The following is a 12,953-nucleotide window of genomic DNA, read 5'->3' as shown; positions in this document are numbered from 1 at the left end:
GATACAGTTCAAAAGTAAGCCATAGGTTGGGGTGTCCTGAGAACCAAAAGTAATTCTGAATCGTAATTGGACAAGCAGAGTTAAAGCAAAATGGGTTTTCGGCAAATCCTTCCTCTCTATGATGCCCCAGGTTCCCCTGGCTGAAGGACCATTCACCTTCTGTGACTTCTGCTGTCTCCTTCTTTGAGAAGAGCTGGCCTCTCCACTCACTGCCCTACCACCCCCACAAAAAAAACAAACAGAAAAAGGTGCTCTGCTATTGTTCCATTTTTCCCTTTGGCTAGCTCACCATCATGTGCATATTTTCCTCCCTGTTACTTCTTTACATTGGGGAGGACGTCACAGCTGTTACTTCCGGTTAGTCCTCAGGGATGGAGCGGAATGTGCACTGCATTTGGTACTGGAAACATGTAATCATGTACCACACATGACACAATGTCAGTCTAGATGCTGGTGTTAGGTGTGCTGCCTATGAGACGGCTAGCCAGAACGGGTGGAGTGCGTGCCTGTATGGGATTATAACTTTAAGACTATGTTGGATGGTGTTTCACCCTGATGATGAAGTTATGTAGAGAAGTGATGGGTTAAGAAGTATGTGTGTGGAAGGAAGACATGCAGATTTTATAGATGTGATATGGTTTTCTTCAGAAGATATGGTTATATAACAGTTTATCTTTATGAGTTCCTGGATGTTATAAAATATCTAAATTTGGATTCTAATGGAGCTGGAAAATAAACACATTCCCTATCAAGTCACTTTGAGCTACAGCAACCTGTGAAGTACAGAAACAAGAGTATAGTCATTTAAATGTCACACTATATTACGGTCTTTTTTGGGAACTGTATACTGATTAATAGATAGATTCCTGGTCAAGCATATCACCAGCATAATAAATACGTTTAAAAAATTTTATGACCGTTTTACGTACCACCTGCCTTATAGTCAGAAAGATGGTGGCCTGGGTGACCTTTCAAAGTGTCTTCTAATCTTAACGATCTCTGATATAATTCAATATTAAAAGGGCTAGCCATCTGAAGGCTGCATGGGTCTTAATGAGACTACAAATGGGGCCTATGTGTTATAGCTGCGACTTTGTGGCCTGATGCACACTAGTAAAATGAAGCAAAAATTTAAGTTATTTATTCATTGAGTTCAATGAACAAACCAAAGCACCTTGGGCTTAATTATCAACTGCACATTTCTTTTGATCTCAGTATTGTGCTTAGTTTCTCTATCATTTGGTTAGGGTAGACACAGCATAACTATAGAGACCAAGATTGTCTCAATTTGGGAAATTCCATAGGCAAGATGAAGCCCACATTATTGCTGTAAATATTTGTAGGGGAGAATTGTTTTTGGAGAACTGATGATATAATTTCAATTTATTAAAAGAAATATTTCAATCTTTAAGGTAACATTGACAGAGACTCTTTTATATATTGATATTTACATAAATTAATAGAAATTATCCCGAGCCAATACTGAGTACATATGTAACAGTCAAATTCGGGTGAGAAAGACTGCTTTTTAAGACCCTGCTGTAATCACCAAGGACTGAAACATATTCCTTGGAGGAAGAGCTATGTATAGTGAGTAAGGTGTTGGAATGTCCTTATTTTATTTAGTTTATCTATAGATTCAACCTCTTCAGTGGATAATATACAGGTTATTTCCTCTTTCTGATTCTTGCTCAAGAGAAGAACGCAAAAAATCATACAAACACATTTTGCTTAGCTGAAAGCGCTAAAGAATCTAAAGCACTTGTAAATATGATGCTTTCTGAATCACTGGAAAGCTAAATGGCAGATCTGTTTATTTGGTTTTAAAAAAAAAGACTTTAATACGACTGGCATCAATGATTCATAAAATTATCTCAGTTCAAATTTAAGCTCAGGGGCAAGAGCAAGATGAACAGGCCTACTAAATAAAACCTCTACACAGCTATCCACCTTTCCACTGTAAAAATAATGACCGACTACCTTCAGCAGAGTTAGGTCAGTGCGCTAGTAATATAAACAGAGAGTGCACTTTAATTGTGGCAGCTGTTCTACTCAACCAAAAAGCAAAAGGTCAGCAGAGGTGACTGCCAACTTGTGGTCTGTAACCGTTTTTATTTCCTAAATTGCCCGTATGTCTCCTTGACCTGAGAATTTCCAGGTTCTTTATTCCATAACATGAATATATTTTTCAAGGCTGTATTTTAGTAATTATACCTATAGAAGTAAAGGCTATTATTCTGACACAGTGGCTGCAACAATGAGCTCAAATGTAACAACGATTGTGAGGATGGTGCAGGACCGGGCAATGTTTCATTCTGTTGTACATATGATCGCTATGAGTTGGAATCAACTCAATGGCACTTAACAATATTTTTAGTTAAATAATCTTTCCAGATAATGTTTACTTAATTGATGGATCACTTCTCCCAATTTATTTTATGTTTCTTTTTTACACTTCTGCATTAAATATCCCTAGTGTGATCTCTCTTTTGTGGAACCTTTTAGACAAGTACACATTGCAGTTAAATACACTGAATTACAATAGAAATACAAAACTGGAAGGAAAAAAAAAATAAAAACAGAAGCAAAATGAACATTTCTTAAACAGTACTGTAGTAAAGGAGTAAGCTAACTTCACACATGTGTTTAGTATGTGTGTGCAAAGGCACTGAGAAGATGTCAGTAAAAATGCTAGCAATGACCCTTATCTCTGGCTAAAAGAGTACTGGTAAATGAACTGAATGGAAGTCAAGAATAAATTGGGAAAGTACATGAAAACCTAGGATAAAAAGACTGCCAAATATAAATACTAAATTCCACTGATATCCATGTAAGACCATGTGAAGTTAAAGAAAAATTTTTTTTCATACACCATCCTTACATATAGATTGTTTACTAGACAGGGTCATGAATGTACCCAGTGTACAAATATTTTTTTATTATCTTTTGACTGAGGAATTTATAATTTGATTATTTCATTTCCAAATTACTGGCTTAAAATCACAGTGTATTTGAATATACCACGTCGCCTAGAGTTTCAAAAAACAGAGAAAAAGAAGAAGTGAAAAAAACTTGACAAAATCAATCCATACAATTGAAATAATAATGGACTTATAAAAAGAAAAGCATTTTTATGTCTTAGGAGAGGTCTAGTTCCCAAACTTTTAGTTATTGGAAATGAATATGTATATGTTTGTGTCCTGGTGGCGCATGGGTTAAAACGCTTGACTGTTAACCGAGAGGTCCGAGGTTCGCATTCACCAGCCTCTCCACAGGAGAAAGATGTGGCAGTTTGGTTCAGTAAAGATTTAAAGCCTTGCAAACACTATGGGGCAGTTCTACTCTGTCCTATAAGATTGCTATAAGTCAGAATTGACTCAAGGAGAGTGTGTGTGTGTATATATATATATATAGAAACATATATATAGATTTTTTTCTGAAATAGGTAGAGTTCTGAGTTAGAATTTTCCAGTTCTGGTTTAATCATACCTTTCACATCTTCATCCTCAATTGTTGTATTTGAACTTTCAGTGGACTCCTGTTGAGAAGAAAACACATTTAGCTGCAAATAATAAACAGTCTGGTTTCTCCTTCTTTAAAAAAAAAAAAAAAATTGATATAAAAGTATGGCTAGTGGTATACATATCATGCAAAATTCTGCAGCAGACTGTGTGCATATGCTGACATGCAAATGAATAAATACATTATGTGGTTTAAACAGAAATAAAATGCCAAAATGCTGCACACGTTTCAAAAACGGAGTACTCTGGTTGCCTAATCTCTGAAGCTGTATGGTTCTAGGCAATATGTGGGAAGCAGCAGAAGTGTGCAATTTATTTTAAAAACTGTAAGAATGTGTTTGTGTTACCGTGCCCCCTAAGATGTGCTTTTCCTGTATACTTATAAAAAATTAATATATTAGCTTAATGAATAAGAACTTTAAAATAGAAGAATTTGCATTCCTAACTAATTATCAGGGAATTGTACCTTCTCTGTATAAGGCACGTGCCAAGCACTGAATTTGTAGTCTGTTTGCTCTATTCCTTCGTAGAGTGAAAGGCATCTCACTGCATCATTTGATGAAGATGCTAAGGCTACTAGGCTGCGATATGCTGGAAGTCCTTTTAAGAATTTTCATGTTTGTGATTAGCACAACAGATTTACGACGAATAATTTACTTTCAAGGATAATTAGATTTTTCATTTCATTTCTAAATTAGAAGCTGGCTGTCATTGATAAGAACCCTGCTCCCATAATGAAAAGACAATGCTATTTCTTTATAAAACTACAAAAGAAATTGAAATTAGTAAGCACACTTAAAAGGACACTGTAACTGCCAATAAGAAGATAAAAAAAAAAAAATAATAAGATACGTTCCTTAAAATGGTTTGATAAAATTTCCTGTTAATAATGTACTAATAAAATATTTTCTAGCAAAGAAATATAGCAATATTCATAAGACACAGTATTCTACTTGTTGCAATGATTAAAGTTTAGAGCTGAAAAAAAAAATTGGAAGCAAACTTCCAATCAATAGCTATACGCTCCGTGATGAAAACCAGATTTTGGAATACGATGCAAACACAACTGTAATATTCTTTCTGAGATTTAATAGTAAAAAAAAAAAAAAGATTAAATTTTATAAATGTTACATACAATATTTAAAGCAAAAGGGCAAACTAATTAAAGATGTATCCAGAGACTCCATACACATAAAAACCAAAGAAAAGTTTTCATGCGTTTCTTATTGTGATCCAGTGTCCAAATATAAACTCAAGATGAAGGTAAACCCATGCACTGTATAAATAAACCAATTCATGTAAGCAAGAAATTATCATGCAGCAACTCTTACAGCTGATACAGTTAGCACTATCGAAGTGTCCACTGTAGCTGCTACGCTTGGTCTTTCATTTGCTAATAATATTTAAAAAAATTTGTTTTCATACGTGATGGTCCTGACTACCTCAAGTCTTTATGGACTTAGAACAGTTTAAGTGTCATGGTTACAAAATGAAACCTTACGTTAAAGAACGTAACACTTTATGCTTTTTACTTTAACGATTTTAATATTGATTAACTAAATTAAACCAGAGGAAATTTGTTTTCTAAGACTTGGACATTATTGATAAGATTAAGGAGAAATAAGACCTATTACTATACTTAATATTTGACAAAAGTCTGATGAAGTATTTTTCCACCCTTAGAGATATAATAATGTATGAGAAGTAATAAACTTGAAACATACATTCAGAAAATGTCTTTCATCCTGTAGACGTGTATGCAAGTACAGTTATTTAGTTAGCATGCTGTGCAATGAATTTACAGTGTATAGGGAATATCATAGTCTTCATTCAGCATAAGTAGTTAAATGTCCATTACTGAAATTCATGTAATGCAACAAAAACAAACACGTTTCACAAGAACAAACACATTTCTCCTCAAATTTATGTCAAACATCAACAACAGAGAATTAAGAATAAAGCAAAACAAAACAAACAAACAAAAATACTATGACAACAAAACCGAATAGAAGAACTCAAAAGCAATACTAAATTTAAGCAAATGCCAATGAACTCAAGTTGATTTTTTTGAAGACAGTGGAATGATACAGTGAGAAATTCTAAAGTTCCATGCAGAATACATCTACAGTGCGATGCACAAATAGGAATGGGGGAAAAAAAAGGGACAAGATGGAATCATTAAAGATACACAGTAATCTTGACATAAAGACTTTACTAATGTTTAACCTGATTTTCTGACTTTATTAACTGACAAATGGTACCATTCATTTGTTTTTTAAGATGTCATTCAGTTTTGTTTTGAAAGAAGTTATGTGTAATAGTTCTAGATAAATTAGGCCCAAAAGAAAGTGCCATAGAAAAAGGGTAAGGATTTGCTTGCCCATTTTGAGATAATGAATTAATTTTGCTTTGAGTATTTGATGAGATGTGTAATCTTGTGAAAACAAGATGATGTTGATTCTTTCTGAATACCTTGTTTCCATCAGGGTTGTGGATTACAGTAGTTTGGGGCTCCTGAGCGAGAACAAAATAGAGAAAGAAACAGTTCGCATTGGTAAGTACATTCTTACTAGTGTGAAGAAAAGAACAGAGTGAGCCAGCTGACACAACTAAATAGTGACAAGAGCTAAAGCAACGTTAACCGCTGTCAGGGGTTGCAGCTGACAAGGACTCTGATGAAAGATCTCCCAGGTGAGCCCATGGACAGGACACCTCCCTCCCTACCCAGCAGCAGCATGCAAAAGACCTTATTCTTGATCAGCATACAGACAAGGCTTTGAAGTCAAGAGACCTAAAGAGGCACTCACTGTTTCACAAAGTCCTATGCTAGTTTTTCTTTCTTCTTTAATGGGTGGCCTTTTAAAATCTGTCCCATAGAAAACTGTACAAGGACACTACAGAAAGAACTCTTTGAGATGATCTCAAATTCTTTGTGAAGATATTTTTCAGCTATATTGCTTTGAGATTTTTTTTTGGCCATATTGATTACAGCATCATCATCATACCCTTGGAAAATCTAGAACCACTGGGCCACACTCCAAAAAAAAAAAAAAAGGCTATTCTACAGAATGCATTTCAAAAGGCCATAAGAAATTCCAAGAAATATTTAAAGGCCCTACAACTAATGACATAACCACTACACTTACAGATATATCGCTGTTAAATCCCGTGGTAATTCATATTCAAATGAAAATTTCTGCTTTATGAACTATATGTACAGATGAATTGGCTACCATGTCGTGTTTTTCCATGAGGAAAATATTTTTTCTACTGTCTTCTACCAGAAAATTGAAGAAATATTTTCAGGTGGAAAATAATACTCAAATAACTAATGTAAAAAAAAAAAAAAAAAAAGATTCAGAGTACATACATCAGTGACATGCTTGGCACTCTTCTTACATGATGTCTTGGTGAATAGGAGTTACTGCAACCTATTGGGAGTTCTCTCCCATAGGCACTCTCCACCTCTAAGATCTTCTTTCTACCACAGTTTATGTTGCACTATATAGAAACTGTATTGATTTGCATCTCTTCTTCTTTTCCCTGGACAGAGCTACGATCAACGTTGTTCTCTACTAGTAGATACCCTGCTATCCACAATGACATGTCCTTCCTTAAAATGTTCTTAAGTTGAGTCCCTCTCAAGTGAAATAATCTCTTAACGTTTTTGATTCCCCTGGTGGTGCAGTGGTTAAGAGCTATGGCTGCTAACCAATAAAGGTTGGCAGTTCAAATCCACCAGCTGTTCCTTGCAAACCCTATGAGGCAGAGCTCTACACTGTCCTGTAGAGTCACTATGAGTTGGAATCAACTTCATGTCAACAGGCTTGGTTTTTTAACAGTGCAGAAAGGAGCCCTGGTGATGCAGTGGTTAAAGCACTTAGCTGTGAGCCAAAAGGTTGGCAGTTTGAACCTACCAGCCGGTCCATGGGAGAAAGATGCGGCAGTTGGCCTCCATAAAGATTTATAGCCTTGGAAACTCTATGGGGCAGCTCTGCCCTGTGATATAGGGTCACTATAAGCCAGAATTGACTCATGGCAGTGGGTTTGATTTTTTGGTTTAACAGTACAGAGGACAGTCAAAAAATCAGAAACATCTCTGAAAATCTTAAATCAATATATGGAATAGTTTTGGGGAAACATTATAGAACTCAACAGCATTAAATGCTAGTGTTTAAATTTTGAATTATTTTAACAAAACACTGTCTCAACGTATTGATTTAGTATTTATAGTGTGGATGTGACTGAAATGGAAAAAAAACTGGGTCCCATTGATAATTCAAAGCTCTATGCCATGCAATTTTATTTTTTAGATTAAAGTGAAACAGTGGTAAATTAATTTAAAACAACTAACAAAAAGCTTTAAATTATTCAGTGCCTCTTTATCTCAGAAAGTGAGGTCTTACAAAGCCCTGTTGGCTTTTAATAAGAGTGAAATGGAAACGGAATAAGGTCTACTTTCTTGCTGTCTAGCAATAACCGCATTAGCTCTCCTTGATGTCAACATTTGCGCCATGAAGGGAAGAAACCATTGCTTTGCATAACCTAGAATTACCATCAGGAGAAGAGCTAAGAGCAACCAAAGCACATTCTACTGTCTTTCTAAGGCAGCATGCAAACAATTTCAACTACAGAGACCACAGCTATCAGTACAATGGTCAACGATGAAGTGACAGAATCTCATGTTAGAAACATACTGCTTGGCAGCTACCTTAACAAAAGAAAAAGATGAAATTTTTGTATCTCAGAAAGCAAAAGCAACAACAACAAAAAAACCCAACAAAATAAACTATTTGTATATATACACAGCTATATAGTGAAAGCAAATGAGAGAAACAACAGAAAACCGTAGAGAACTTAAGAAGGGTTACAAAGAGTCCAGGTATACCAGCGCCGGGGTTGGAATATTTTCTTTGGGGCTGGTTACCACGTTGGCTTTGTTGTTTATCTGTAGGTATGCAGAAAAATAGAAACAGAGATGCCTTAAACTCCTTAGCAGCCAATGACTTTATACGCAGCATGTCTACATGGAGATATAGACATGAAAATAAAGAGCCACTGAAGATGAATGTGAAAGACACTGGGATGACTGACAGGAATGGGATCACATCTAGTCTCCAATGGTCACACACAGGCTACGACCGTATCTGTGATGGGAGAATGATACAACAGACTCGGCTGCTTTGGCTGTGCCATCTTAGCGAACAGACAAAGAGCTGGTTCAATGGAGTTCTGAGCAAGTTTCAGAGTATGAAATGAATATAAACATTCTCATACTCTTCAAGTTGGATTCTGTTTTCCAGCTTCCAATAGTTCGCTGTTAGGAATACATTCCTTTTTTCATCATTTTCTTGATCCTGAAGTCAGACATTGGCCGTCTCTTTCTGGGGAGCCATCACCATTTTGTTTAGTAGCTATCCAATTAAAAGCTTAGATCTTCTGATGAAATGCAGACTTTATAGGTTTTTTTTTTTTTTACTGATAAGTCTGGTTCTCCTTTAAAAAATACATCTCCAATTATAAATGGGCAAATCAAAGTCTTCACCATATTCTGAATTTAAAAGGACTTTATTTTTCAGTTGTTTAAGAGGAAAATACTAAGTTTTCTGTCAAAGTGTCACTGCTATTATTGAAGACAATATTTGGTAATATCATTCCCTTGTTTTAACATAATTGGGTTTGACCTTAGAGATCATTATCACTGTGCAAGTGACATTGTGAAAGAAACTCAGAGGGTCAATAAGTATTGTAACGAGCCCACAGAGTAGATTCTTTGTAGACAAGTGACAACTTGAAGCTACAATTGAGTCTGGGCATTGAAGAGTCAAAGACTAAAAAGGGAATAATCAACACTCTCTTAAACTCATGCATGGCAATTTACATTATGGTTATCAAACAGACATATAAATTAGCATTTATTTTCTAGCACTATATTATCTAGGTATTAGTATCTAAAGGAATATATCCCCATCATTTCAGTAGAAGTGTACTTAAGGACTTAAAAAGAATAACATACTACACAAAATAAATAAATATCAAATCAGTATTTGCAAGTGATTATACCAATTTAATTTTGGGGCTTTCTGGGAATTCTTTTATATTTTATACCTATAGATCTTATTGAAACTGGCACTGAGAGGAAGACAGAAGGTGACAGGAATTAATTTAGGTATGTGATACTTCGCTTTTCTATTTGTGTGATTAGTAGCTATTAATATTATTTAAATAAGCTGTTAACACTGTGCTCTGTGATATGCAGAAAACAAGAAGCTTTCTGGTGCCCTTTACTGGAAAACTGTTTAAATGTTAAATCATCAATAAATATTTTGCAGATAGTTTAAAACTTTCTTTAAAACAAGTGCACAGAATTCAACATAAATGTAGTGTAACAGCTAAAGAGAGGTAAGAGATAATGAAGTCTATTAGACAGGGATCAAAATTAAGTTTTTATGTTAGTATAGAATACATGAGAAAAGGGAAAGGATATAAACACAAATAATTTCCTATTCAGAAGAGTGCTTGGCAAAACACAGCTGACTTCTTATCAAATGACCACAGATTTTTTTTCTGTTAATGATTGAAGTACCACATGGATTTATATAACTGTATTTAGTTTATATCAGTGGATACAAAGAGAAATATTCCTAGATACTTTTATTTCTGTTTTGAGATAAGAGATCAAATTTTTTTCTAGGTTTGTGGTTGCCAAGAACTACTTTATTTTAGTGAAAATGGTTCCACATGCACACACCTATGCATACAATCTACCCGCACTCTTGCACACACAACACATACTCCATTACACACATTCACACACAAATACACAGCACACATACTATCATTCTTTCCAAATGAAGGCCAATCTGTCTGGATGAGTCATCCTCTTTCATTAAGTATGGGAAATATGATTTAAATATTTATGTGCCTCAACTACCATTTTCAGTCATGTTTAAATATGCAATTAAAAACTTTTTTTGTTAATGTAAAGATTAGCTTAGTGATCTTTTTTTATTACGGGGAATATTTTGAAGGTATTTTGTAATATTAATTGAAAAACAAGACTTTCTAAATAAAAGGGGAAAAGAACTTCTTATCAAATATGGGTCAAATATCAAGTGTGGGCTCAACCACAGCATATGAACAATGTAAGAACTCTGGCACTTTTGTCTGTGAATGTAGTTTATGTTTCACTTATGGAAGCAGAATATTTTTTTTCTTTAAAAAATGAATCAAACAAAATACTTAAATGCTGTATTGAATTATTCTTATGAGGCATGGGCAAGATATTCATTTCTCAGTTGTTGATTTTATTAAGTTTTGAAGTTAATAAACATTTCCTCTAAAGGTGCTTAACTAGGATGGGTTCCTCCTAAGATTCCTTTCACACTCTTTATAAACTCTATAGGGGGCATATCATGGTATGTCTCAACTAAGAATCATTTCTATTTTAGCAACCATGATCACAATTTTAAAAATAATTATATAGTGTTTTCTTCACTTATCAGTAAACAGATTAATTATGTTACGGTCTCTTTAGATTCAAAGAGAAAACTGGACTTTATCCTTGTAAAAGATTAAATCTGTTAGAAGCACATGGATAAAAACTTAAACTTTTTACATATTTAAAAAAAATTCAAGTTCAAAGAAGAATAATAAAAAGTAGAAGTTGGGTAGTGTGTTTTGGTACTTGATTAACACTGACCTTTAATGGTCCTATACTTTTTATTTCTCTATTTGTACTAATTTAGGTAAGTAAGGTCTTTTATTCCTAAGTGTGAATTTTCACAGGAGGAGAAATCTGGCAGATAGAGATCCTCACCATCATCTGAACACTCGAACTGGACTTCCTTTTCTGAATTGACCAGTCAAAGAGAAAGGAAAAGAAAAAAATATGACCGGTTGAATTTATAATACCCAAGCATGGAGTACAGAATAATTTTATCTTTAAGGAAGAATTATAAGTTGACTAGGAGAAAAAAAATTCTGGAAATGTTTCTTTCTATATAAGGATAGTGGTGAAGATAAATATCCTAATAGGAACTGTGAGTGCTGCATCACTAAATGGTACAGAAAAACACAGGAGAATAAGACATTTGGAAATTTTACAATATTCACACTTCCACCAATGTATTACTGGGAAAAAGGCAGACATCACCCGTTATTGAAATCTAAATTGAATAAACTAAACAGAAGGAAGATAAAAATCACAGGCTGAGTAAAGCAGTTGGTAAAAGGCAAAAGTCATCCTGACGGGAATCACAAGTGCAGAGTCACCATAGCTCTGGAAATTCCCAAACCGCACACAGACAGGTGGTGAAATGACTGGGTACAAACATAAGAAATGACGTTCTGTTATACTTTCAATATGAACTGACCACCTGACTTTGGGCCAAGTTCAAATGCTAGAATATTAACTAATTCCCAAGAATGTTGAAGTGTTGATGAGGAATGTATGCATCTGCCATTGGAAGAGAAAGAAAAGGATTAAAGAAATAAAACATTTAGGTGAGACTCTGCAAAGATAACACACATAATGTAAATATAAAGTTACATTCAATCGAAGGTAAATTCCCATGAAACCAAACAGAATTAGTAGAAAGTATGTTGCAGTATTATTGAGTCGAATTATATTATTATTTAGAAATCAAGAAAGTCAAAATATCCTGCTGTTATCTTTCTTGGAAGATTTTTCTAATATTTGTTCAGTTAATTTACCTTGAATATGTCTCAATACCTTACAATAGAAGCACAAGAACCATTAAGACCCGGATGAAAACTGCCCAAGCAGAGAAATTCAGTAATTTGACATTTGATTCCTGTCTCAGTGACTTATTTTTAAGGCTATGCATTTCAGTGGCCTTTGATTTTCACAGATTTTTAGGTCACCATGATAGTCTCAGGCTGTAGGATTTAGATTCAATTTCTATAGATTCAATTTCTATAGCAACTCCACATATGAGTATTATTTTTCTCATGATTATTTAATATGTAATCAAATAGAAAAAATATATAACTTTTCTTCATATAAATGGCAGTCATCTTTGTGTATTAAATTATTTCATAATTCAACCTGTATCCCTTATCAGTAACCATAAAAATACGAGTTTCAACTACTAAGGACTTATATTTAACATTTTAAAGTTATCCAGCGTCGGAAAGTCGGGAATGTTTAGGAGCACCTATTTAACTTACCTTTACTCCATCTGGTTTCTTCAACAAACTCTTGGCTGCTGCAAAATGAGAGTAAAATCAGCTTAGGAAGTTATTCACAGAAATCCACAGTTAGCCAATAAAACAAGTAGTTGTTTCTTTCTACCAACTCTGCTGAGTTATGGCCAACATATGCCAAGGTATCAAGGTCACACTGATGAGCGCGAGCTTACAGGACACTGAAACACAGTATCACTTTTCTTGGTTTTTCAAAGTCCAATT

The 12,953-nt window shown here is 34.4% G+C and overlaps 1 protein-coding gene across 11 annotated transcripts in view; it reads right to left on the bottom strand.

Moving 5' to 3' along the window:
• CAMK2D (calcium/calmodulin dependent protein kinase II delta) overlaps positions 1–12,953 on the bottom strand; it is a 368,604-nt gene that overhangs the window by 54,642 nt on the left and 301,009 nt on the right. For 6 of the 11 annotated variants that reach the window (XM_064285415.1, XM_064285418.1, XM_023548605.2 and 3 more), the window contains 2 exons: positions 12,714–12,751; positions 3,490–3,538 (listed from right to left, as the gene is read on the bottom strand). In XM_064285415.1, coding sequence (XP_064141485.1) covers positions 3,490–3,538; positions 12,714–12,751 — 87 coding nt within the window. Of the gene's footprint in view, positions 1–3,489; positions 3,539–5,993; positions 6,036–8,409; positions 8,470–9,701; positions 9,711–12,713; positions 12,752–12,953 lie in introns of all 11 variants that reach the window. The other 5 variants (XM_064285416.1, XM_064285419.1, XM_010590515.3 and 2 more) reach the window with 2 other exon arrangements.

This window comes from Loxodonta africana, chromosome 5 (genome assembly GCF_030014295.1).
Source record: "Loxodonta africana isolate mLoxAfr1 chromosome 5, mLoxAfr1.hap2, whole genome shotgun sequence".
Lineage (NCBI taxonomy): Eukaryota > Metazoa > Chordata > Mammalia > Proboscidea > Elephantidae > Loxodonta > Loxodonta africana.
Note: the sequence above shows the minus strand (reverse complement) of the source record. Positions and strands in the feature narration are given on the sequence as shown.